At 41.5% G+C, this 24,052-nt stretch overlaps 1 protein-coding gene across 2 annotated transcripts in view; it reads left to right on the top strand.

Moving 5' to 3' along the window:
- Positions 1–13,981: 13,981 nt before the first annotated feature.
- Positions 13,982–24,052, top strand: part of FSIP1 (fibrous sheath interacting protein 1) — a 173,626-nt gene continuing 163,555 nt past the window's right edge. The window contains exons 1-3 of one of the 2 annotated variants that reach the window (XM_036296881.1): positions 13,982–14,145; positions 17,340–17,472; positions 22,119–22,305. In XM_036296881.1, coding sequence (XP_036152774.1) covers positions 17,347–17,472; positions 22,119–22,305 — 313 coding nt within the window. In that variant the 5' untranslated portion in view covers positions 13,982–14,145; positions 17,340–17,346. The remainder of the gene's footprint in view (positions 14,146–17,339; positions 17,473–22,118; positions 22,306–24,052) is intronic. The other variant, XM_036296891.1, reaches the window with a different exon arrangement.

Raw genomic sequence — 24,052 nt, 5'->3', positions numbered from 1 at the left:
CCTCACGTGGTGAGGCTGATAGCACATGGCCAGGACCCTGGGCTTCGGGGCCAGTTGACCCGTGTTGAGGCCTGGCTCTACCACTGACCGGCCTAATGACCTGAGTAGGTGAGGTAACCACGGTGTGTCTTGGTTATCTCTCTGTAAAATAGGGAAATAGTCACTGTGTCAGAGTCTTTTGGCCCAGCTCGCATACTTCACCTCTGATTTGAGCCCCATCTTCAGTGGGCCACTGCTGGCTGCATCCACTCCCTTCCCGGGGAGCAGTCATGGCCTTGCTTTGCTTTCTGCCCTGTGAGAACTCCCTTGCTCCTGGGTGACCCCTGATCAGTGTGCCATGGGAACCAGTGGATAAATGTCCCTGTCCTGTCCTGCTGGACAATTGTGAGAGGCATTTGTCCATATCGCAGGCAGTCAGGCAGAATTAAGTCCCTGCTGCCCACAATGGTGTCTCAGTAAAGAATTCTTACTGACTTCCTCTTTCTTTCTTGTTTGGGTTTCTTTAGGCCTCATTCATGCCCTCAGGGATCACCTCCCCAAAACAGTACCACATAAAGCCTTTTTCTCAAGCTCTGTTTTCAGGGGAATCCAAGTGAGACAAGAATATACCTCATGGGGCAGTTGAGAGGATTAAATGGGATGATCTGTGTTAACATGATGCCTGGCACAAAGTAAAGATCTATCAATATGAGTGCTTATCCACTATGTTTTTTTTTTTTAAAAAAAAGTGGTTAGGGGCTTAATTGGAATGGTTTCCAGAAAATTACACTAAGCCAGTCACTCCAATATTAATATTCATAATAATTGAGGCAGTACACAATGCCAAAGGACTATTTGAATCCCTGAAGAAAAAATACCTATGTAAGCTAGACTATTTCTTAACCAAATAATTCTCAGTTTCAAAAAAAAGGGATGGGGGGGGGGGATGATAATAGAATCTTCAACTTCATTGTAAACCTGTAAGGCAGGTTGTGAATATGAGTGAGCACAGTTTTCTATATTGGTGAAATAGGCAAGTGGAGTAACTAAGGGCAGATGTACAAATCAGAGTAGACCCATCCATGGAAAAGGAACCGTAAGTTAACCACTTGGTGTGCTAAATAACATCTGCAGCTCAGGCACAAGTTTGACTTGACTGGACAGCGGAATGGCTGCCCCATCTCAGCTCTGGGAGTTCGGAGCTCTTGGCAGCCCCTCCCCGGGGTGAGGTGGCTCAGTGTGCAAATGGCAGCTGCTGCTGTGTGAAATGAGGAAGCATGTAATCCAGAATTTCTACTGGTCGTCATGTGTAAAACATGGTGGTCAATAGATTTTTCTGATGTCCTGGAATTGTTGCTGAAATCCCACGGCTGAGGACAAGAAGTGTTTAAAATTCTCACATATACTAGTATATGATTAAGAAGCAGAATGTGCTCTGCGCCGCCCCCCTGCCCCCCCCCCCCCCGCCCAAACTGTCCCCCATACACACCCAGTTGAGGGAATGATTGTGCAAGAGAATAATATCCTCATCTACCATGACAGGTTGTGATCAAATTATATCACAAATGGATAATACACAAAAGAGTAGACTACACGTATTAAGTAGAATGTGGAGATGTGTGAATGCCAAAAGAGACAGCTAAAATGAGTGCAGGTCTTTGTCTCTGGGACTGTTTTTGTTTATTTTATGTAAGCCCCTTTGTTCTATTTTAAAACAATTTACATTATAGAAAAAAATACAAATTAAAAAGCTTCTGAATTTTGCAATGCACCATCAGGCTAAACCAAAGGAAAAAAAAAAACAAGAAACATGCATATCTAAAGGAAATTGAGAAAACAAGGCAATTTAGGCATTCAGGGTCAGAGTAACCAATGGCTCTTTGCTGATATACTCAAATGATGTCAGTTTATTCAGCTAATTCACTTGGTTTGGCTGTATGAACTAGGGACTTTAGGCTGTTCTGAATTCTAGTTTTTCCTCCATATCCTCTCAAAAACTAAGAAGTATTTCTTTTTTAAAGCACTTTTAAGAATTATTACTACTTTTTATAAGTTTAATGTAAACAATGCTAGTTTGCTTCAGAAATTCTTAGAATTCATATAATATTTTAGATAAATATGTATAAAACATTGCATTTAATGAATTAAAATATCCTGGATTTGGGTTTTTTTGTTTGTTTATTATTTATGTTCCCATCTACTTAAAAAATATTTAAAGTGACTGCAAAAAAGGTGAATGCAATGTAAGTAACTTTGCATTAACAACTCCAAACCATTAGAATATTACTTAGAATAACTTAATTTATAATACTCTCTGTCTTAAAGTTTCTTCCCTTGGTAGCATTTGGCTTCTCACTGCCTGCTTTGTATTTATATATGATGTATCATTGGAGGATATTAAAGCACAGTCCACAGACTTTCTGTAGGAAATGATATGATCTCTGTTTTGCAGATGGGGAAACTAGAAGCACAGATGGCCACATCATTAGCCCTAAGAGAGGAAGCACGTTGGAGACAGTGCTAAAAACAGTACAGAAGGCCTTAAAGCCCGATTCTTCCACTGCGTCCTCTGAAGTACTGATGATCATGATCATCTATCGTTATTATGACTATTTTTGAATACCCACTTGGCACATATTATTAAACTGTACTGGGGAATGGATTAAAATCCTTAATGCCTGGCAGCTGTTTTTCTCGATGTTATTTCCCAAATTTTCTTCTGCTTCATAATTTCCCTTTTTTTTTTTTTTTTTTTTTTTTTTTTTTTTTGGTAGAGGCAGTTCAGAATAAATGTTAAAAAAAATGCTTAATGGAATGCCAAGATTGAGATAGCTGGGCTGAGAGTACTCACAGGCATCATCTCCTGCCTCGTGTTCTGCTTCTTAATTCTGCACTGAGTTTACCCTTAGTTTAATTTAAGAGTCATTGCCATCAAATCACTTTCCTCAATTGCCCATGCTTTCTTAGGGTCACTTGGTACCCTTCCCTGCAAATATATGAACCAATAACAAGATTCATTCATTCATAACAGTAAATATTATTGCATTGGATACACACTATTATAGTGGAGTATGAAGGGTCCATCGTATGGACAGCTGAGGGGAGAAAAAAGAAACCTCACAGAGACAGAGCAGAATGACCGACGGCTGACACGAAGTGCTGAGGGAAAGTGAAAGTGTGTGTCTTCCTCAGTGATTCTGATAGATGGCTGTTTTTTTCTTTAAGTCCAGGAAATTTCTTTTCCTCCATAAAACATCAATTTACTTCATATAGTTATAGTACTTGGAATTTGGAGATTTTTTGCCTAGTCATATACCACCTCTGCAATTTAATATGAAGAAGTTGAGGTCCAGGAGGAGTTGGAAGTGATTTTTCCCCCCAAGACCTTGGACCAGAATGTATAGTTTTTAAAAAATGCCTAATCCATAAAGAAGATGCGAGGAGCAGAAACCCGTGCTTTTAGATGTCCTTTTTCATGATTAAATTTAAATAATTCAGTAGATAGTAGATGGGGAGATAAAAAAATATTTCCCTAAGGCCTTCAATCTTCTTCCCGCTAGTTCTTGTGACTAGACTATTATATAGCTAGCTATTATATAGTTAGCACTCAGAAATCCCCCATACTCCTGACATTTTCAATCTAAAATGAGTGGAGGTAAAAAGCTGGAGGGATTCATGTGACCATCTAGCTTCTGCCCCGTCAAGATCCCTGCGCAACTGGGCGTGGTTAGAGAAAGAATGAAAAGCTCACTTGTCCGGAAACAACTTACTGAAGGATTTGACTCGGGTACGTAGCCAATAAAAGGTAGACGAATGCGTGCAAGTTTGCCACCTGAATAGTAAATTCCCAAAATTTTGGCCAAGGTAATGATCTCTAGGTTCGCGACAAAAAATAGTTGGCAATTTTCACAAAAATACAAAGTCATCTTAGCAAAACATAAACGACATTTAATAGATGACAGATGTGACTTGAGCCTGATAATTCACTTTTTTTTCACTTAAAGCTGTTTTATTTGAAATGAAAGTCCTTGTTTTATTGAACAGTGCAGTGAAACATTCAATATGGAACCTCAAGAACATTTTGATTTCTCTACAAAGTAAGAAGAGTGTTTGGGAGTAGCCGTCCCATTATGTAATACGTGGGCTGGTAAATGGAGAGGCTTGTCCTAGAATGGACAACAGATGGGGATACACACCCAAATCTCATAAAACCTAAGCCAATTTTCAGTTCATTCTATTGCATCGTGCTATAAAAAATAGGGCACACCTATTGTGTTTTTGCTTTGTTTAATTATTTGTTTGTAGATTGCAGAGCACAAGACAGATGGCTGTTACCATTACCCAGATGTTTCTAAACAGGCAATTCTTGCAGCCCAGCCCTTTGAACAGGTGCTTTTATGCGGGTATGAATATTGTTGTAGTTCAGTCTGGGGCACACAAGCAGGTTGTTTCCTAAGAAAGCCCTGCCTGCTTAAATCAGATGATCACAGAGCCTCAGAGTTGAAAGCAGGCATAGAAACCTTTAGCCAGCCCCTTATTTTACTAGACAGAGAAACAGGCTGAGTGAGAAAGGTTAAGACACCAGGCCAGGCCAGCTCTTAGCAGAGTCCAGATGAGAAACCAGGAATGCATTTAAATTTAATAAATCATTTAAAGTGGTTTTGTGTGTCAATGTATGAGTTACATAACGAATTTTGAGCCAAATTAGAATATTAATTTTAGTTTGTCTGTTAGGATAAAATGAAGGGGAAAATAAGTCTGCCTCTCTTAAATAAGTTTGGATGATCAATTAAGAAAAAGATTTAAACAACAAATCCAATAGTCATCAAAATGATTAGTTCCTAGTCTAATAAACACATTGTATGTTCAGAGAAAAGCATTACTTTGAATTTGAAATAAGAAAAAAAGATAAGTAAGAAGTGAGCTGCTAAGCATGCCAGGATGGTAGCCTGACTGTTGACCAAACAACTCCTTGTGGTTGTCGACCCATTTCTTTATCTCTATGTTAGCTCTGAGAAAAATAATTTCTCTACATTGCTGCTTAAGACCCTTAATGTGGTTTGAATTCATTGATTTTCTTAATGTGTTTTTATTGATTTCAGAGAGAGTAAGGGAGAGGGAAAAGTAGAAACATTGATGAGAGAGAAACATTGATTGGCTGCCTATGGCACGCCCCCTACTGGGGATAGAGCCTGCAACCCGGGCATGTGCCCTGACTGGGAATCAAACCGGCAACCTCCTGGTGCATGGGATGACTCTCAACCAACAGCCACACTGGCTGGGCTGAATATATTTCTTATATGCAATGTGAATTGCTTTTTTTTTTTAAATTTAAATTCTTTATTGTTGAATGTATGACATAATGTGAATTGCCTTTAACTTCATTTACTTTGTATTAAAATAAATATAAAGGTTCATTTAATAATCAAGATTTTTATAATTTAGATCCTAAAATTGCATTTTAGTACATAGATCCAGCGACCAATTTAAAACAAAAAACATGCGATCAGAATCCGAGGCTTGATTCAGAAGTTATGGTTTGGAATAAAAGACAAGCTTGCCAGTAGGTTGAAGCATGAAGCATGACAGTCCTCAGCCATTATGCACAGCAGAGTCTGGTGCATCCCTTTGCCAGGGGCAACGTGCCAGGAGTAGAGCACCACAACCTCAGCTGGTATCAGCAACGGGAACTGCGGCCAGCCTCGGGGCGCTTCTGGAAACTTTACAGGTACAGAATTGCTGCAGGAGTTAAGCAGTCTGTTGCTGTGGGGCAATTCTCTGGGAGAAGAGGAGAAAAACTTCTCCCTTTCTGGTAAAAAATGAGTCGCTTCGCAGAGCTGATCTCTTGAGGGCTGCGCTGAAATGACAAACAAAACAAAACAGAAAAAAGCCCACACCCACCACCGAGCACAAAATCCTCCAGATTTTAGTCGGTGTCTTCATTTTCATTTATTTCCTTAACTAGCTGTTAAAGAACAAGCCTTTACTCACTTCCTGGGACGTAAACGTATAGCTGCACTGTGTGTGTGTGTGTGGGGGGGGGGGGGGGCGGGGGGGCGCGCTGATTTTTATGCATCTCATAGTCGCCTGGCACAGTTCTGTTTTTTCCATACTGATACTCACATCACCTGAACAGGTTAAACAAGGTCACAAGGCATGGGCTAACTTCTTTCACTTACAAAATTCAAAAGGTTTCATGTGTTTGGACTAATAAATATTAGTAAGTAGCAAGATTTTCCCCCTGATTTTTAAAATGGCGGGGACATTCTCCGACTGGCACTTGATTCTATGTAGCACTCCACAATAGACAGGAAGAGGAAGGAGAGGTTCAGAATAAAAAATAAAAAAAAAAAAAGGGAAGGGAGAACATTTCCAGTTTCTAGCTCACTATTTACAGATGTCTCTGTTTAGGGCCCTGTGCTGCATAGCTCTAGGGGTCTCCACGGTGACTCCCGGGGCAGCGGCACCTCTGTGTGCCCTTTAGAGCACAAATGTGAGGTCGGTGTTTTTAAAAGCCTGTTCCTGGTTCTACTGCACCAGAATCATCAAGGTACTTGTTAAAATGCAAACTCCTGGGCCGGACCCCAGACCTACTAAATCAGGGACCAGGGACTAATATAAACATTTAAAATAACACCTGAAACGATGCTTATGAACAAAATTTGAGAGCCTACTTTTAGCAGATTTATTTCACAGCCTTTTAATTACTAAAAAATGTACTAAAAAAGTACTAAGCACATACTAAATTTAAAGTGCATTTTTATTTGAATAAAGATAGGATTACTTGTTCCAGATCGTGATTTTTGTTCTTTAAGGCTTTCTTTACTTCCCTGTTCATGAGTCTTGATTACATGGATGTTATTGAGACCAAGCAGGATTGGCAGGTGCGGGAGGAAGTGCAGTTGGTGTAAAAGAGGTAAATGAAATAAAACATGGATTTCTTTTTAAGTCTGTGTGAGTCACCAATGGTATTTGATATTAGGTATTCATAATATGTACCAAGATATTTTTTTTTCTTTTTTTTTTTAATTTTAACATTTGTAAAATATACTTTATTTTTTTAATTAAATCTTTATTGTTCAGATTATTACATTTGTTCCTCTTTTTTCCCCCCCATAACTCCCCTCCTCCCAGTTCCCGCCCCACCCTCCACCCTCACTCCCCACCCACTGTCCTCATCCATAGGTGCACGATTTTTGTCCAGTCTCTTCCCGCATCTCCCACACCCCTTTCCCCCTCAAGAATAGTCAGTCCATTCCCTTTCTATGTCCCTGATTCTATTATAATCACCAGTTCATTCTGTTCATCAGATTATTTATTCACTTGATTCTTAGGTTCACTTGTTGATAGATGCATATTTGTTGTTCATAATTTGTATCTTTACCTTTTTCTTCCTCTTCCTCTTCTTAAAGGACACCTTTCAGCATTTCATATAATCCTGGTTTGGTGGTGATGAACTCCTTTAGCTTTGCCTTATCTGTGAAGCTCTTTATCTGACCTTCAATTCTGAATGATAGCTTTGCTGGATAAAGTAATCTTGGTTGTAGGTTCTTGGTATTCATCACTTTGAATATTTCTTGCCACTCCCTTCTGGCCTGCAAAGTTTCTGTTGAGAAGTCAGCTGACAGTCGTATGGGTATTCCCTTGTAGGTAACTGAGTTTCTTTCTCTTGCTGCGTTTAAGATTCTCTCTTTGTCTTTTGCTCTTGGCATTTTAATTATGATGTGTCTTGGTGTGGTCCTCTTCGGATTCCTTTACTTTGGGGTTCTCCGCACTTCTTGGACCTGTAAGTCCATTTCTTTCACCAGGTGGGGGAAGTTTTCTGTCATTATTTCTTCAAATAGGTTTTCAATATCTTGCTCTCTCTCATCTTCTGGCACCCCTATAATTCTGATGTTGGTACGCTTGAAGCTGTCCCAGAGGCTCCTTACATTATCCTTGCATTTTTGGATTCTTTTTTCATTTTGCTTTTCCGGTTGGGTGTTTTTTGCTTCCTCGCATTTCAAATCATTGACTTGATTCTTGCGCTCCTCTGGTCTGCTGTCGGGAGTCTGTATAATATTCATTATTTCAGTCCGTGTATGCTTAATTTCTAGTTGGTTCCCCAATATAACATCGAGGGTCTCATTAGTTTTCTTGTAGATCTCATTAAGTTTATCAGTGGCTTCTAAACAGTTCTTGAGAGACCTTAAAAGTGTGGTTCTGAACTCTATATCTTCCATTGACAATTTTGTCCTGTTTCTTTGTCTCCGCATTTTGTTATGCTTCCTTGGTGCACCCCCTAGTGGTCTTTGTGCGCAGTCTTATAGTTAAACCTTGATTGTTGTAGCTAATACCAGGGAGGGTTTGACCTCCAGGCCAAGTGGCTATGAGAATCAGCTGTGTCTGCAGTGAGAGAACTTCTGTCCTCTAGGGAGGTGCTAATCTGGCGTTTGCCTGAGGCTATCCGGCAAATGCCTGTGTGCAGGGCTTGGGCGGGGCGGGTCGCACAGGATCAACAGGGTGGGCCGGAGAGAGCAGTTATGGCAGCTCTCAGTCCTGTCCCCAGGGGCTCTGCCTCTCTGAGTCCCAGCACTCGCTGCAAACCTCGGAGAGAAAGCTGCACTCGCTCTGACCGAAGCCAGACAGTCCCGCTTCTCCCGTTTGAGTCTGGGTCCCTAAAGACTCGCCTGTATCTGGAGCTCAGAGTCTGCGACTCCCTCCCGATTGAAAACGCCTACCGCACCCTCCAGCCCGCTCCGCGCACTACGCACCTCAGAATTTGACTTCAGCACTGCGCCTCCTCTGAGTGTCCGTATGCGTTTCTCTTTCCTCCTAGTTGTAGGACTTCCACTCAGCCAGCGTTCCTGTGGTTCTGGGTGATGTTCGTTCAGTCTTTTAGTTTCACTTTTGAAGTAGTTGTTCAAGGCAGCAAACTCCGGCGTTAACCTATGCCGCCATCTTGGTTCTCTCCAACACTCAATACATTTCCAATATGTACCAAGATATTTTTAAAAATCCCTTCTGGTTTTTTTTTTTGAGATCTAATTTTCACTTTTCCTATTTGGATAGCTACTTAAAAATATACTCAAGCACAGTTCAAACATACAGTATATTTCAGTAGTTTCTTGAATCACACCTAAAATCCAAGCAAGGTGAGTTTCTGAAAGAGCAGCTGCAGTTTTGTCTTTTAACAGATAGTCAGCACCATCTAGTGGATGCCAATAAGCTCTTTTCTTGAATTCAGTGAGGAGATGAAGAGAGCAGTCTTGGGAACTTGCTCTGGAATCCCAGTGTCTGTTCCTGAATGACTTTGGGAAAAATTACTTAACCCCTCTGTGCTCTGCTTCTCAACTATAAATCTGGATAATAATAGTGCCGCCTCACCAGATGTTATGAAGTAAAGTGAAATAATGCATCTAAAGCCTGTCCTAAACACTTAGTAAATGTTATTTTTATTTATTTATTTTTTTAAAAAATTACATTTTATTGATTTTTTACAGAGAGGAAGGGAGAGAGATAGAGAGTCAGAAACACTGATGAGAGAGAAACACCGATCAGCTGCCTCCTGCACATCTCCTACTGGGGATGTGCCCGCAACCCAGGTACATGCCCCTGACTGGAATCGAACCTGGGGACCTTTCAGCCCGCAGGCCGACGCTCTATCCACTGAGCCAAACCGGTTTCGGCAATGTTATTTTTAAATAGCACTAAACCACAGACTCACAGGAGGTGGGAACTGTCCAGTGGCATACACTTTTAACTGCCCTTCAAAAGAAATGTCCATTTCATCTGGTTTGTAGAATCTACGCGGCTTAATGAGGTTCCTCTCCCAGTGTGTTGTTGCGTTTGGCTGATGCTTATGCTGAGAAAAAGGAAATTGGGGCAACAAGACTGGAGTGGGAGTTGCAGCCCAGATGGAATACAATGTGGGCTCTCTCTCATTCATTCAAAATCTGACTCCCCTCAGAAGGAGAATGTCAAGAGGAGAGAGAGACGGAAAACAAACCAAAAAAACAAAAAAAAACAAAACCCAACTCCGAAACCAGCACTGCCATATGTCCCCAACCTGGAATGAGACCAGGGGAATTTTAGCTTAAAATAACTTGACTCTGGAAGAAATCTTTAAGAATTATTTTGGAAGGCACAATACCTTCTAGAATATGTTTGGGTTTTTTGAACCCATATTTCAGAAAACAGCACAAAAGTTTGCTCTCAAGGCACATGCAGCTTCTCAGCAGTTTGCAAAACAGAAGCAGCAGGAGGTAAATACACAAAGCGAGAATGACAGAAAACAACTCAAGATGAGACGAGTTTTATGCAAAATATAATCAATGGGGACTTAGTTGGGAAAGTTGACAGTAAAGAGACTAAGTTTTTATTGAACTTGCTTTATCTTATGTTGCAAATATTTTAAAAGCAATACTTTAAAAAATGAAAACACCAGTTAATCATGGGCACTGATCACAGCCCTGATTTCAGTTAGCTTTTTCTCCCCTCCACACACCCAAGAAATCATGTTTCCTTCCTTCCTTCCTTCCTTCCTTCCTTCCTTCCTTCCTTCCTTCCTTCCTTCCTTCCTTCCTTCCTTCCTTCCTCCCTCCCTCCCTCCCTCCCTCCCTCCCTCCCTCCTTTTCTCCCTCCCTTCTTTCCTTTCATTGATTTGAGAGAGAGAGAGAGAGAGAGAGAGAGAGAGAGAGAGAGAGAGACATGGATGTGAGAGATATACATCGATCTGTTGCCTCCCATACAAGCCCTGACTGGGGCTCGAACCCACAACCTAGGTTTATGCCCTGATTAGGATTGAACCCACAATCTTTTGGTGTACAGAATGACTCTCCAACCAACTGAGCCACACTGGCCAGGGCGATGTGTTGTTTTCTTGATGAACACCATTGGTCGACACACACACACACACACACACACACACACACACACACAGGAAAGAATGGCCTTTAGTCCTGCAATATTAGAATTATGCATGCATTTGGAGATTATCTGGTCTCTAGCTACTGAGACTGGTCAGTGGGCCAGAAACATTGCCATCACCTAGACTCCTGGGCTACCTAGCTATTTAGTATCAGAATCCAAACAATGGTATTTCTCCTCCATCTAAAAAAATAAAACAGAGTCAAGGGAACAGAGGATAAGGAGTGAGGAGATGGGGAGGGATTACATTATATAGGGTGATTAGTAAAGACCTTCCTAAAAAAGCCACTGAGTGAAGAGAGAAAGCAAGCCACATGAATAGCTGGGCAACTCAACTGTATTCTAGGCAGAGGAAGCAATGGGCTGGGGTGTGTGTGTGTGTGTGTGTGTGTGTGTGTGTGTGTGTGTTGGGGGGTGGTTATTTGTATTGGAGGAACAACAAGGAGTAGTGTTTCCAAATTCCCAACAGATATTAAAGAATCAAAACTGCTAGTGTTGTAATGTACCCCGCGAATCACACAAGGATGCCACAAGAAGTCGATTTAAGGAGTCACATTTATTTTGAAGCTGGGACTACGAGGGGGCATTTTGCTCTCCAAATCTCTTAGTGGTTAAATGACTGCAACACCAGATTTATATAGGCAAAAATCACAAAGGTATTGATTACATCTCAGGGTTAGGAATGAGGAACCTGATTAGCAAAAAAGCAGTTTGTTACAAAAGCTAGTTGAGCCGATTAGTTATCTACAAAGATTAATTATAGTTTCGGGTCTTGGGACCACTGAGTCAACAGGAACACATTATCTGGAGCCACTGAGGCAATTTAGAGTAATTGTGCTGTCCTGGTCTCCAGGTACAGAGGAATGTGTTTTCTAAAACCAGTATGACCACAACCAATGGGGTATTCAAATGACAATCAATAGGGTATTCAATCGAATGGGATGATTTATATAATTCAGAAAATCAAAATAACTTTTCTATTATTTTAGCAAACAAATAATGACAGAAGCCAAGTCAGCAGGGTTAAAATATTAAGCAGCAATTCCCACCAAGCATGGTTGCCACCATGCTTCACCAGGAGTTATCAACCCTTGTTATTCTAAAATACTTCCAACCACCTTCATATTCTTTTCTTGTTATCATGACTACCTGAAGCATTTGTTTAAAAAGTAAGACCTCTTAAATTTAGAAATATTTACAAGAATTGTCGCTTGTAGCAAATATTCAAATACTGGAGACTACAGAGACCATCTTGGAATACCATTTGAATAATGTAACATACAAATCTCCAAGCAAGGCTAACAGCTTTTCACAGAATCATGAGTTGGAAATTGCCAATTTAAGGACTTATTTTAAATCAAAACTTATTTCTTGGAACCACACTCATAGAATTTATATAAAGTATACAATGAGTGTTAATTTATTAATATTTATATTATTTGCAATAATCACTCCCCGTTAGCCACAGACAGGGCCAGGAACACATCCTTGTAACAACTCCAAGCACAACTGACCAATCAGACTGTGACCACATCTCTCCCAGGTGCTCCTGTCCCAGATTCTGGAATGTTGACCTCAACTTCTGACTCAGAGTATCAGCATTTCCTGCTCTTGCTTTCAACTCGATGTCAGTGGATTTCCTCAGTAACATCTCTGTGTTGATTGCTAAGGTTTGATTCTTATAGGAGAATTAGAATACTTTCTCCAGTTTTCCTGATTTCTCAGCTGATTTACTGTTAATTTGGAAAAACATAAATTTCCTGAGAAACGCTGTATAGAAACACTAACCAGGAGGACAGTGAGGCTGAACCAAAGTGTGCCAGGAAAGGGTGGTAGAAATGGAGGTCTGAGAGAGAACAGAGGGCCTGGTCATTCAGGACTGGTGGGCATTGTAAAGACTGAGAAATGGGGAGCCCTGGAAAGGCCTGAGCAGAGAGTGACATGATTTGTGTTAGGTTTTAAAAAAGCATCATTCAGGCTGCTGCTTGAAAGCAGGAGAGTCAAGGGAGGCAACAGTAAAAGCTTACTGCAAAAATCTACATGAGAGCCGGTGGCAGGATGTACCTCACTGGAGCACGTAAGGCAGCGAGGAGTGGTTGGATTCTGGATATATATTGAGTGTAGAGATGACAGGTTGATAATTTGATTGTAGAGTGTGAGAGGAAAAGAAATTGAGGATGACGTCAAGGTTCTTGGTTTGAGTCTGGCAGGACGGAGTTACCATTTACTGAGATGGATTTACGAGGGTGGTGGTGGTGGTGGTGGAGGGGACGTGGAGAAGACTGATTTTTGATGTGAAGTTTGAGATGCTGCTGACATCTAAGTGGAGATGTCTAAGTTGCCAGGTCACAGTCAGATACAACAGCGTGGATTTCAGGGGAGCAGCCTGGGCTGGCGATAGAAATGCAGGGTTAGCAGCACATGGGCGGCATTTACAGCCAGCACTGCCCTAGAATGTAGTTGTGGTTTTTGACGAACTCACTTAACCTTTGTCTATTTACTCTGCTGAAAACCACTTGAAGAATCCACATCCTACCCACCTAAAACAACGAAGATAAAGGGGCCAAGTATGTGAAAATCCCTTGTAAACTGTAAAGTGCTGCTCAGACTGGAAAAAAAAGCAGGTATTTCACGGTACCGGGGATGAAGAAAATCAGTTTGTGGACTAAACGAAAGAATCTTCATGCACTGACAGTGACAGAAACCACAAAGATCACTTTTATCCTTTTTGGGCTGTAGCCCTATTTGTGCAATTACTAATGTTTCATTTATACGGCACCCAAACTTTACCAAGAACTTCACACACATGACCTTTTGGAGTTACCATCCCCATTTTACAGAGGAGGCAGCGAGCTCAGGGAGGGTGACGGACCTGCAGGGCCGGCGCCATACAGGCACCCAGACATCCCCGTGCCCAGTGCAGCCTCCATACGGACCAACCATTCCCCACCCGCGCCGTGCTCCGGAAACACGAACGAGCCAATGGAGCTGCCCAGCTCCTCGCTGTCCCGCCCCCACGTCTCAATGCTGGGTGGTACGGCCCTTTCCTGTTATCGCGAGACTGGGCGCGGCGTGACTCGGTTGCCAGGGGGAACGGCGTTCTCAGAAGCAGGAGGGCTTTGGACCCGCCACTCCTCTCAGCTTCAGAGTAGTGAACTGTGGTGACAGGAAGGCCCTGTTTTTGGGGGACAGTGGGTAACGCTGCGAGCGTCCGTGGCGTGCCTCTGAGCGACTAGTTCCCAGAGTCTCCTCGGGCAGGTGAGGAGCCGGCTCGGTCGCCCCGCCACCAGCCCACGCGGAGCGCAGCGGCGTTGGTCCGGCCGCCGGCCCGGAGGCCTCGGGCTGCAGGGAGAGGGGCAAGGCTTGGGGGAAGGCGGAGGCGGGGAGGACGTGCCTGGGAGTCTGACCAACAGCCTAGAATTTATATTAAAATCAATCATCAGCCACTTAAAATAGACCATAAATGACCAAGAATGCACATCGGCATTTCAACGGAAAAATAAAAAAAAGGTGGCCAGCGAACATTTAACTAGAGGCTCAACTTCTCTCGTAATTCAAGCAAAGTCAGTCAAACTCCAGATATCTTTGGGCACTTACCAGATTGACAAAGATGAAAAAGCTTTGACGTTAACCATTGACCCCAGTCCGATGCGGGGAAACGCTTCCATCTCATCATAACTTGGTGGCAGTAGTGTGGTTTGGTACAGTGTTTTTGGAGAACAATTTGGCAGACTACCAGAATTTGAAACACAAATGTTCTTTGACTAAGCAATTCTCATTGATCTTTGGGATATATAAATATAAGAAGACAAAAATTTGTAAGAGAGGTTAATTTAAAATTGAGGTATACTTTATATACGCTAAAAATCACCCTTTTAATGTGCAGTCCAATGAGGTTTGACAAACACAATTGCCACAACAATCAAGATGCAGAACAATTTCCCCCCAAATCCCCCGGTACCTTTTGTAGTTAACCCCTCCCTGCTCCCAGGCCTGGCAACCATTTCCCCTAAAGTTTTGTGTATTCCAGAAGGTCCTATAATTGGGCAAACATTATGGAGTCTCTTGGACCTGGCTTCTTTCAATTTAATACAATGCAGCTGAAATTCCTCCATGTTTTGTATCAGTTGTTTGTCCCCTTGTATTGCTGGGTAGTATTCATTTGGATGGATGTACCACAGTTTGCTTATCTGTTCCCTCTGTGAGTGACATTTGTTAATCCTCATCGGAGGATATTTTTTCCATTGATTTTTAGAGAGAGAAGAAGGGAGTGGGGAGACACAGAGAGAGAGAAACATCTTTGTGAGAGAGATACATCCGCATATGTCCCCAACCTGCAACTGGGGTACGTGCTTTTGACTGGAATCGAACCTGAGACCCTTCAGTCCTCTGGCCAGCGCTCTAACCACTGAGTAACTGGCTAGGGCAGTTGAGCAACATTTGGATTGTTTCCAGGTTTGGGCAATTAATGAAGCTGCTATAAACATTCATGTATAGTTTTTGTATGTGAAACATATTTCTTGGGTAAACATCTAGAAATGAGATTGTGGAATCATATGGTAAGTGCATGTTTAGCTTTATAAGAAAATGCCAAGCAGTTCTATAACACAGTTGTCCTGTTTTGAATTCTCACAATCAAATATGAAAGTTCCAGTTACTCCCCAATTTTGTCATTTAATTGCTTTCTTTTTTGTACAGTGCTTTATTTTTCTTGTGGAATGTCTATGTGGCCATTGAGGTTTATTCTCAAACACTCAAATACATCTGTGAGATCCTAATTCAATGCCCTTTGTCCATACTTTTTTTCCATATGGCCAAATTCAAAGATTGCCAGTTACATTCCCACTCACCCTGGGAACTGTACTTTATTTAATTTATTATTTTCAGGAGCAAAAATAATAGAACAGACCTATTTCTAAAGCAGATTGAAACATTTCTGGAGCCTTATAGCTGATCCATGTCACTGACAGCTCCCTGGGCCTCACCCTTCACTGACATGTATTATACTAGCTCTGCACATGCCTCCATCTCACTGCTCCTTCTATAAGCTGCCATCAGTCTCCCTGACAAGCTGCTTAGGGCATTTACAAGACATTTGACCTTTCAGTGCCTTATGCTTTTTGATTGTGACATGATTGGCCAGGGTAATCCGTCATCCCACAATAATAATGTCAGTGCCTTCCTGAGCGAGCCAAACCCTTTTGCAGAGTTGAGTAACATTGAGACCAATACCTTTTTCATTGGCTGAGATGGAAAGACTTGACCTAATGGTTCCTTAAGCACCAGCTTTGGCACACTGAGTGGTTGGGAGCTAAATCATGTTATCCCTCTGTGTGCCTTGGAGAAGCATCAGGTGGTTTATGTTTGTGCTTCTGCCTGTGTCCAGAACTTCCCTGGACTCTGCCTGTGCTGTTTAAACAGCAGAGAATGACGAGTCCTTTTGTAGGACAAGGAAAGGACTTTGTTAACACTTGCTGAGCCAGATGCAATTGCTTTTCTTCATTTTGTTATGAGAGGAGTGGTTTAATTCATAATTGATAGGAATTTAGGAAAGGATTTGTTGGAAGATTTCAATTCACATATAAAGCTAAGTATGGAGAAGGCAAAACTAGAACTCTCCCTATTCCTTTCATTTTATTCAGTATGCATGACATCCTCACATTCCTGACCAAATCTGGGCCGGTCCTGAGTAACGGCACAGGGTCAATGTGCAAGCAGTACCCAAGTCCTCCCACTTGTTTAAACCACCCTGCCTCATAGTTCCTGCTTCAGAAAGCAGCACTGGGAAGAGAGCAGCCAGAGTGGTGAGAGGCCTGTGGGTGGTGACACAAGAAAAATAGTTTAAGAGACTGGTGATGTATAGCCAGATAATGAAAGTTTGTCCCCCTACTTGAAGAAGTAGGTTTTGTTCTCTGTTGACTCAGAGGGTAGAAGTAGTGTCATGGGTTTTAGAAGGGGAGGGATGGTAGATAAAGAGCAGTGACCTGGAGGTCGGTACTCCATGAAACTACAGCACCAAGGAGGAGAGGAGAAATCAGAGCTGAGAGGGAAGACAAGGCGGAAGACTGGGATAAGGCAGGCAAAACCAGAAGAAGTAGAGGCCTTAGCCAGTCATTACGACAAAGCATGACTCTCGGCTGAGCGGTGTGGTGCTTCATGAGTGTATTCTCAGTTCAAAGACACAGTAATTATCTCTCAGAGTACAGGAAGCCATCAAGATGGCATTCACCTCTGCATTCTTTTTTAGCCACTTTCAGAATCTAACATCTGAGACAGCGTTTTCCACCTACAGTGAAATAAAATCTAATGATCCACAGACACAGACGTCTTTCATGAAATTAGGGTAGTGTGACTTTGGTAGCAACATAATTCTTATAACAAGGCCATGAATTGCATATTAACACTAATTAAACAAATACACATCATAACTTGCTTTAAAATTTTTGTTTCAGGATATCAATGGATATTATAAAGGGGAACTTAGATGGGATTTCAAAACCAGCCTCCAATTCAAGAACACGTCCTGAGAGCAGGTGTTCAAATACTTCTTTGGAGGTGCTCTCACCAGAGCCAGTGTCCTTCAAGGTACTTTGCTGTTTAGAATGATTTAAACTGAAAATAAAAATTGTTGCTAACATCCCATTTTAAGGTCGTTCTTTTGGGTGTGCTGGGAGCACACAGATTTCTTGGACTTTACTTTAGGTCATTTTATATGAAACTAGAGGCCTAGTACATGCATTCGTGCACCAGTGGGATCCCTTAGCCTGGCCTGCAGGATCGGGCTGAAACCCGCTCTCCAACATCTCCCGAGGGGTCCCAGATTGCAAGAGGGTGCTGGCCAGGCCGAGGGACCCCACTGGTGCATGATCGGGGCCAGAGAGGGACACGGGAGTTTGGCCAGCCAGGGAGGGACCATAAGAGGGCTCCAGGGCATGTTTGGCCCATCTTGCTCAGTCCAGATTGGCTGGACCCCAGCAGCAAGCTAACCTACCAGTCAGAGCATCTGCCCCCTGGTGGTCAGTGCACATTATAGCGAGTGGTTGAGTGGCCTTAGCATATCATTAGCATATTACACTTTGATTGGTTGAACAGACGACCCAACACTTAGCATATTAGGCTTTTATTATATAGGATACTGTTGCCTTCTTTATCTCTCTTTCCTCTTCCTCCTCCTCTTTTTTTTTTTTTTTTAAAGCTGTAGTTATGGGTTCAAATTGGGTTCTGCTGACCACATTTTATGTGATTTTGGGAAAATTACTTTGACTCTCTGTGCCGGTTTTCTCATCTGTTCAAACCTCATAGGCATGTTTTAAGGATAATATTTAAAGTTCTTAGAACAGTGACTAACACCTAGTAAGTATTCAATACTTCTTAGTTATTGTTTTAATTCCTTTTTCAGTTCTCACCAAGGATATGTTTCTATTGATTTTGGAGAGAGAGAGAGGAAGAAAGAGAAGAAAGGGGGGGGGGAGAGAGAGAGAGAGAGAGAGAGAGAGAGAGAGAGAGAGAGAGAGAGAGAGAGAAGCATCAGTGTGAGAGAGAAACATCGATTGGCTGCCTTCCATATGCGCTTCCACCAGGAATCAAACCTGCAACCTTTTTGGTGTATGAGATGCTCCAGCCAACTGAGTCACCTATTTGGGGGCAGGTCTCAATTCTTTAACTCAATTGGTCAGTCCTTTCTGTGTTATTCATAGCATTCAGCATTTAGTGTGGCACATAGTAAGTATTCATAAAATATTTGTTCAATAAATTTAGAATGAGGATTTTCCCTCTCTGTATAGGTAGGGTAATATACAAAACCTGATAAAATTTAGAGTAGCATAGAATTAGTATTTCTGCTTATATATTCCTGGTTGATTTTTTTATTTTTTAATTTTTTTTTTGTAAAGCAGCAACTTCACAAATATTGACACACAGGTTTTAATACATAGATTAATATTACTTTGTTCAAGACTTATTTAAAAGAAAAATATCAATGGTCACTTCAAGTAAGATTTTATTTGAACCCAATAAGCTACAGTTAACTCTAGAATATTTATTATCAAAAGGAAAGCCTCCTAAAAAATTGTGATTTGTGTTAATCAAGTTCCTGGAAAGTAAGTAAGGTCCATCTTAGATTGGGGAAGGAAGCCACAGGTATATTACATGTTGACTGCTGATTGCAAATGATTCAATGTCTATGAAACCTTATATTTTTGTCTGAATAATAAGTCCTGGAGTTTTTTATTAGTTTTATTGTTCAAATTTGGCATTTATTCATATGTTGCCAAAATTTTTTGTATGGCAGAAAATGAATTTAAAATGCTATATTTTTAATGAAATTTCTTTAGTAATAATAGATTTCTCATTCTAAAATTTTTGGTTTATTTTTGCTTATGAATATTTTTCGTAAAAAATCCCATATCTTTCAGGTAGGGAATCTAATTGTTAGGAAAGGTTTTTATAGGGTATTTACTTTTCCTGGGACTAACATGCAGGTATGAGGTGGGGGACATGGAGAAATGAAAATTGGAGCTGGAATGTGGCTTTGAGAATGAAGAAGAAAGGAAAATCATGCACATAGGCCACGGGGTAGAAGAGAAGGAGGGTCAGGAACAGAGAGACTATCGGGCAGTGACTGGGCTGGGGAAGATGGGTGGGGAGCTATGGGTAAAATTGTGAAGTGGACAAAGTTAGCCTTTTGTTCTCCAGTTTCGTCTTTTTGCCTTATTATTTCCTGCTCATTCTAAGAGGATCATATGTGATGATACATGTGAAAGGTCTTTGTATGTCCTGAAGTGTGTTATCTCAGTATATTGCTATTATCTAGTTATCTTTTGTATATTCTATATTCCTCTCTATAAAAACCCATTCTCAGGGTAAGGTCAGCTAAATTCATTAATACCATGATATAAATGACTGACAAGGCCCATGGGACCTTTCCCAGCAATTTCAGCATTTTCACAGAAAATCCTTAAGGATTTACTGGATATTAGGGAATTTCAGGTTTTACCTGGCTTTTGACAAAAGTATGTTTTTGAAAGGGAACCCTCTTTAACACCTCTGAGATTACATAAAGTAGGCATTGTTTTGTTTATAAATTGGGTCTCCACTAGTTTCATTCTATACCAGATTCGTTTTCTTTTCTGTGAAATCAGGTAGCAGTGCCTTCACCATAGGGTCATTGTGTGGAGTGAAGGAGGCAGTGTGTGTAAAGTACTTAGCACAGGACATGGCTAATAGTAATTCACCAATAAATGGTGGCTATAATCATTATACCACTGACTCAGCTCAGTTCTGCTGGGATTTATGTACCAGATCAGGTGAACAGAGATGCTCCTGTATCCCTGGCGGTTTAATTCTCAACAATACCAACCTTCTGCCTTGGAGATTCTCAAGGAGCACAGATTACAGTAGGGGAGATTGATCACATGGGTGTAGAGAGAGCATAAAACCCTCCAAGGACTGAGCCCTGAGGGACTGGGGCAGACAATCCTTCCATCGGGAGGGAAAAGGCACTCCTCTCAGAAGTGGCTGGTGCTCTTACCCAGCCCCCGAAGTGGCTCAGTTGGTTGAGTGTCCTCTGGTGCACCTAAGGGTTGCCGGTTAGATTCCCAGTCAGGGCACATGCCTGGGTTGTGGGTTTGATCCCGGTCAGGGAGCATGCTGATCTATGTTTCTCACATCGATGCTCTCTCTCTCCTTCCTCTCTGTAAGCATGTCCTTTCTCTCTATAAGCATGTCTGTCCTTCATATGGTTAAGCATGCCTTCAGGTGAAGATTTTTTTTTTTAAAAAGTGGCTGGCTCTCTTTCCCTGAGGTTGTGACCCTCCCTTGGGCTGAGTTCATTTCCACTATGACTCTCCCTGCCATGTGCCCTGTGACCCCTGTTTTCTCCTGACTCAGCCATGGATGTCTTTTTTTGTTCTCTCAGGAAAACACAGCTGCACCAAAGTGGTGTTTGCAAAGTGAATGTCGCTAAAATGGAAAGAGAAACCATAATGAAATAGAAAAACTGTGAATAGCATAAAAATAATCATCAAAGCACATGGTTCTGACTTGAATTTCATTAAAAGTACATTTAAATTCAGCCTGTTTACTTTTCAGCTGTTCAATAGCCACATGTGGCTATTATATTATAGTAGAGGCCCGGTGCACGAAATTTGTGCGGGGGGGGGGGGGCGGTCCCTCAGTCCGACCTGCACCCTCTCCAAACTGGTACCCCTCGGAGGATGTCTGACTGCCTCTCGCAATCCAGGACTGCTAGCTCCTAACCGCTCGCCTGCCTGCTTGATCACCCCTAATCCCTCTGTCTGCCTGCCTAATTGCCCCTAACCACCTCTGCCTGCCTGCCTGATAGCGCCTAACTGCTCCTCAGCTTGCCTGATTGCCTCTAACCGCCTCTGCCTCGCCATGCACCTGGGACCCAGGATTCCCTCTTCCAGCTGGTCACAGGCACCAGGGACCCAGGCTTCCCTCCCTCTGGCTGGCTGCAGGCATCCAGGACTCAGGCCGGCTTTGCCCGGGCTGGCCGCAGCCACAGGGGACCGTGGGCGGATGGCTTTGCCTGGGCCTCAGCCGTAAGCTCCTGGGACCACGAGGGGGGTGGCTTGTCCCTCTCCCAGGCTGCAGCCGCAGGCACTGGTGCCCGGGACTGCAGGGCGTGTGGCTTGTCCCTCTCCTGGGCCGCAACCCCAGCCGCTGGCACCTGGGACCGCGGGGTATGTGGCTTGTCCCTCTCCTGGGCCGCAGCCTGGCTGGTCACCATTCCTTTCTCCTGAGCTCATTTGTACCTGGCTGATCCCCATTCCTCTCTCCCCAATGTTGAGTGTCTGAGCTGTTAGGCGTGATGACCATTTGCATATTAGCTCTTTATTATATAGGATTGGACAGCACAGCTCTAGACCTTTAACTCGTCTGCTGAGTATAAGCTCAGGGAGCAGCGACCAGCATGCCTCGTTCCCAGAACCTGATAGAGAGCAGTTCTCTTCAGGACTGATTCCTGACTTTTCTCTGTTATTGCTAGAAATTGTTAGAGAATGGTGCATGTTTCTTTGGTGCAGATTGTTATTAAATTTAATTGTGTAGTTAAATTACATTTAATTAAGAAGTGTTATATTCCTAGAATACTTTAATACTAGTGTGTGTGTGTCCCCACATATACTTCCATTATCTAAAATAGTTTAGAAACTCAAAGTTTAAAACAGTACATTATTTTTGAAAAATGTTTCCTTGGAAATAATTTTTAGATTGATACTGCAATCAAGTTGAACTCTGATAAAGAGAGCCACTCAGAAAGCAGTAATACAGAGGGAAGTAGAAACAATAAGGACGATAAAGGAGACTATTACTCTGAGAATAATATAAAACTGGCTAAAGAAGGGTCAGATGAAGATTTGAACTTGGTTCAACATCAGATAATTTCTAAATGTTCAGGTAGGTGATTGGCTAATCATAATTATAGATGTTAAAATATTAGAATTAGATAGGTTTTTTATCAGCTAAATAGAAATAAATAATGAGTTATTTTTTTGTGTGATCAATCATAAGTGATTATTTAGAAGAATATTAGGAGTCCTTAAGTATACTTAGAAAAATAATAAGATATGTCATTTAATAAAATTGTTTTATTTCTGCATTTTATTACAGGAATTATTGATCTTTTTGATGACTAAAATTGTACAATAAAATGTATCATGTAATTTATAAATATTTTTTAGGGATAATCCCACTTGATCTTACTAATTCTTGGATTTTAAAAGACTCCTTTTTTCATGGTTATTAAATTAATACTGGTCAGAATGAATTAGAACAGCAGTTCTCAAAATGTGGTCTTAAGAGCTCTGGGTGTCTCTCGGCCCCTTTCAGGAGCTCTGCAAAGTAAAAACTACTTTCATCACAATATTGACATAATATATTAGTAATATAGTGTATCATAATACTGAAATAATCAATTTGCCTTCTTGCCCACTGAATGGACATTTGCATTGATGGTACAAAAGCAGTGTAGGTAAAATTGCTGGTGCTTTAGCAAGGCAATGGCATAAATTTGAACCAAGGCAATGGCAACAAATTGCACTATTAGTCATTATATTCTTCATGACCAGGCACTGGCAGAAAAAAGAAATAGCCAGTGTCACTCAAGAATGTCTTTGAAGCAATACAAATTAATAATTTTATTAAATTTTGACCTTTGAATACAATCTTTTAATATCTTTTGTGGTAGAATGGGAGGTACACAAAAAACAATTCTGCTGTACTAGTATACCAAAATGTGAAGGTTGTGCTGAGGAAAAGTACTTGTGTGATAGTTTGAGAACTGAAGTGGCCACTTTTTAAATGGAACACCATTTTTACTTGAAAGAATGACCGACAGAAAATCTATTATCCTTCAGACTTGGGTATTTGGCATTCATTTTTTAAAAAATCACCTGGCTGGTGTGACTCAGTGGTTGAGTCTTGGCCAATGAACTAGGAGTTCAGGATTGGATTCCTGGTCAGGGCACATGCCCAGATTGCCGGTTCGATCCCCAGGGGGGGGGCATGCAGGAGAGAGCTGATCAGTGATTCTCTCTTATCATTGATGTCTATCTTCTGTTCCCTTCCTCTCTGAAATCAATAAAAATACTTTTTTTTTAAAGAAATGAGCTTGTTACTTCAAGGAAGACATCTGATAGTATTTTTTGTCAATGATAAAATTTGAGCTTTTAACTGAAAGGTGGAATTTTAGAAAACTTATGTATGTCCATGTGAGCGTGACAACTTCCTAATACTTAGACTTTTCTGAAAAAAAAAAAAAAAATTGGTGGCCATCTTCACAAATGTGATTTTTTTGATGTATACTGAAATGTGTTAACATTTGAAGGTCTACATAATTCAGTGAACCACTGTTTTCCAACTGACCAGTGCAGGATAAAAGACCCAGTTAACATGAAAGATAGATCCATGGATTTTAATGGAACAAATACAAAAAGTTCACTAATATGGTTACAGGTTTTACATTACAACTAACCTTTTATTTTATTATTTTTTTAAAATATACATTTTATTGATTTTTTACAGAGAGGAAGGAAGAGGGATAGAGAGTTAGAAACATGGATCAGCTGCCTCCTGCACACCCCCTACTGGGGATGTGCCCGCAACCAAGGCACATGCCCTTGACCGGAATTGAATCTGGGACCCT

Source organism: Myotis myotis, unplaced genomic scaffold (assembly GCF_014108235.1).
Source record: "Myotis myotis isolate mMyoMyo1 unplaced genomic scaffold, mMyoMyo1.p scaffold_m19_p_1, whole genome shotgun sequence".
Taxonomy (NCBI): Eukaryota; Metazoa; Chordata; class Mammalia; order Chiroptera; family Vespertilionidae; genus Myotis; species Myotis myotis.
Note: the sequence above shows the minus strand (reverse complement) of the source record. Positions and strands in the feature narration are given on the sequence as shown.